Genomic DNA, 3,167 nt, shown 5'->3' on the forward strand with positions numbered 1-3,167 from the left:
CATCAGCCCCCCCCCAACAATGGTAGGGATGCAGGGTGTGTGGAAACTCAATCCAACAACTTTGCAGCTATTTTCTCCATCAACATCATTATAGTCGTTATCATCTCATTCTCATCATCCTATAATTATTTCATATTTTTTCTGGTTGTCTAATTTTTTTTTTTAAATACCCGTGTAGGGCCCCTTGACCACTGTAGAATCAACCTCAAGCAATGCGCACCTCCCTCCCGCCACACAAAAAGGAAAATGAATAGACTCCTGAATTTTAGTGTTCTATTAGTATTAGCCTAGTACTTTATCACCTTGTACCAAGGAACAAAATATTTAAAACTTCTTATAAGCTAATCGGTAAAGAACTACCAAAAGCAAACACGTCACATGCGACTTAATTTTATTAAAAAACTCAATACAATTCGTGTGATAGTACATTTTCATTCAGAGCGTGAAATCAAGTTATTAATGTCTCAACCCGAATTTTACAAATTAAGTTTAATCAGGGAACAGTGAAATCATTGTCCTTACTGAAATTTCACTGTTCCCTGGATTAATTAAATCGTACTAGACAGCCATTTTCCTCCGAATTCTAAAGAAAATAGATTTAGTTTAATTTTCGTCAATAGATTTTTAGGCTATGTTCTCACACGGCAGCTAACGGTTAGCAGGAACCGGATCCTGCTAACCGTTAGCTGCCGTGCGTCCATACGAGAAGATCTCGATCCGGATACCAAGAATATAATGATCGAATAACGGGCTAATAAGAAACTGGAAATTGGATGCTTATTGACAAATCTTGGTAATACATACTTTCTGTAATGGCTTCTCTTCAAATAAATTCTGACGGACAGTGTTTGATAATTATAGATATCTTTTTTGCTTCTTTTTATGAACAAAGAAAAAAATAACCAGCAATGATATGACATAATGTGTAAAAGCATACTATAATGTTTTTTTTTTTTTTTTTTTGGTTTTTTTTTTTTTTTCATAGGTAAATGGCCTCCAGGTCATTACTGTATTCTGGCTAGTGGTTCCTGTCCAGCTGGATTTAGTCGTTCCGCAGGCCATATGCGTGCTATAAACCAATACTCCGCAACTGCTACTTACATCCAACCGGCTACGTTCGGGGATAGTAAGATCCAGTGCCACGGAAACTGCGGTCAGTACGGGAATTGGGTCGGGGATCTGTATATCACAGCGTGCTGTAAGTGACGGAAAGACGGAAAGCTTTATACTACAGACAGCCACACATAGTGGTTTTAAACAATCAAAGTAAAAGTACTGTAATTAGCTGTATTCTTACTAATAAAGAGCAAATAATAGTGTTTGACTAATGTATATTTTATCCAGTATTTTAAATTAGCAGGTTATATTGTCAAAACTCACGCCACTTTAAAAAACTTTAGGGAAGAACCGACTCCTTGCAATTGGTCTCACACAAAACGCGCACGCATTTAAGCTGGGCACTTACTGCGTCGTACGACCGTCAGCCGACGAATGCAACTCCGCTCCTTGTGAGCGTTAGACAACACGACACTGTCTGCTAATTTTCAGTGGTAGTCTGAACGGATCGTCATTAAAATCGATCCGTTGCGCGCCGCATGGAATCGTGTCGGCTGACGACCGTCGTGCGCAGTGAGTGCCCGGATTTACATCCACATACTTTTCTTGCACGTGTTAGTGTTGTTTGTTTGCTTGAAATCTGATGATTCACTGTGTTTTATCATGTCACCTCGACTTTGTAGTTGGTTAGTCGAAAGGCTTCCCAATTATAATATTAAGTATTAAAATCCGAAACATTTCTTACACGAGTCACTTAATACACGTACAAGATATTGCGCTTAAAGGGTTCGTGTATTAACCAATAATAAAGATAATTTATTTTTATCCACATTCGCATAGCAGTCATTATATTGATACAGTGGTAGCAGAAAATAGTAGTTCTTTTTGGGACAATGTTCTTTCCTTTTATACATGTACTTAAGCCTATATCATTACATAATTATGAAAGATCTTTTGGATGAAGCAAACATTATACGAAGTAAAAAGAGCACATTATAGTCTCGTTTAGAGCGTAATTAAACCAGAGAAGAGCACTTGTGTTTGGTTATCACTTTTCTTCCAGAGTTACTAAACCAATAAAAAAAAATCCCTTAAAGGTGCTTTATACGCAGCACTTTACTACCGAGACTTAATTAACAGTGACGTAACTCATGTTCTTTCGGGGCCAAGTCCCATGGCTGCCCTTCTTACTACTGTACTATTACGCAACACTACTACTGTACAACGCCTTGGAAATACGGTAATCTTTTCTATAATTAAAAAAAAAAACCAAATAGACCAAAATCCCACAAACACGCTTTTTTTTTATGACGGGTCCCTCCAGCTACGACCTAGCATTTTACTATTGAGATTTGACCAGTTATGTATTGGCCTAGGTGCTTTTTGGGCAAACGGTTAGTTCCTTTAACTCAAATTCAAACCTGGCCATTAGGCGCAAGCTCGGTGGTCTAGAGGTATGATGCCAGGCTAGTGATCTGGAGATCGTCGGTTCGAGTCCGACCCGAGAACAACTTGCGATTTTTTTTCGCAGTTGTTTTCAAATGTACTGAGTATTCGGTACATTTCCACGTCAGGTAGGGTAAAATTACACCTATACATGTTTCTCCTGACGCAAATCCAGTTATTGTCTATTATTCCATCACGACAATAACAATTACTATCAACACTGCAGTACCCGCTGCTTACTTGGACTCGAATTCAAACCTGGCCATCAGGCGCAAGCTCGGTGGTCAAGAGGTATGCTGCCAGGCTAGTGATCTGGAGATCGTGGGTTCGTGTCCCACCCGAGAACAATTTGCGATTTTTTTCGCAGTTGTTTTCAAATGTACTGAGTATTCGGTACATTTCCACGTCAGGTAGGGCAAAATTACACCTATACACAGTAATATAGATCTAATAATTATCATGACAATGAAATAACTAAATAATACCAATGGTGACGAAAATGATGATGATCAACATTGCTAATATATAATGGGACTTGTTTTCTAAGGCATCAACATAACTTAAAAATACAAACAATGTGTGATCATTTTTACAATTAATTATAATGTTACCATGGTACTTACTGTGATCTTTTTTTTTTTACAGTACTGTGTGTTTCCTTATGA

At 38.0% G+C, this 3,167-nt stretch overlaps 1 protein-coding gene across 1 annotated transcript in view; it reads left to right on the plus strand.

Moving 5' to 3' along the window:
* The window catches only part of LOC117108476, a 3,131-nt gene extending 1,799 nt beyond the window's left edge, over positions 1–1,332 (plus strand). Inside the window, exon 3 of the mRNA XM_033250494.1 lies at positions 986–1,332. Within this exon, the coding sequence (XP_033106385.1) occupies positions 986–1,206 (221 nt within the window). The 3' untranslated portion in view covers positions 1,207–1,332. The remainder of the gene's footprint in view (positions 1–985) is intronic.
* Positions 1,333–3,167: the final 1,835 nt, after the last annotated feature.

The sequence above is a fragment of the Anneissia japonica genome, unplaced genomic scaffold (assembly GCF_011630105.1).
Source record: "Anneissia japonica isolate Jap-2015-1 unplaced genomic scaffold, ASM1163010v1 scaffold26_len2425191_cov177, whole genome shotgun sequence".
In the NCBI taxonomy this organism is placed as follows: Eukaryota; Metazoa; Echinodermata; class Crinoidea; order Comatulida; family Comatulidae; genus Anneissia; species Anneissia japonica.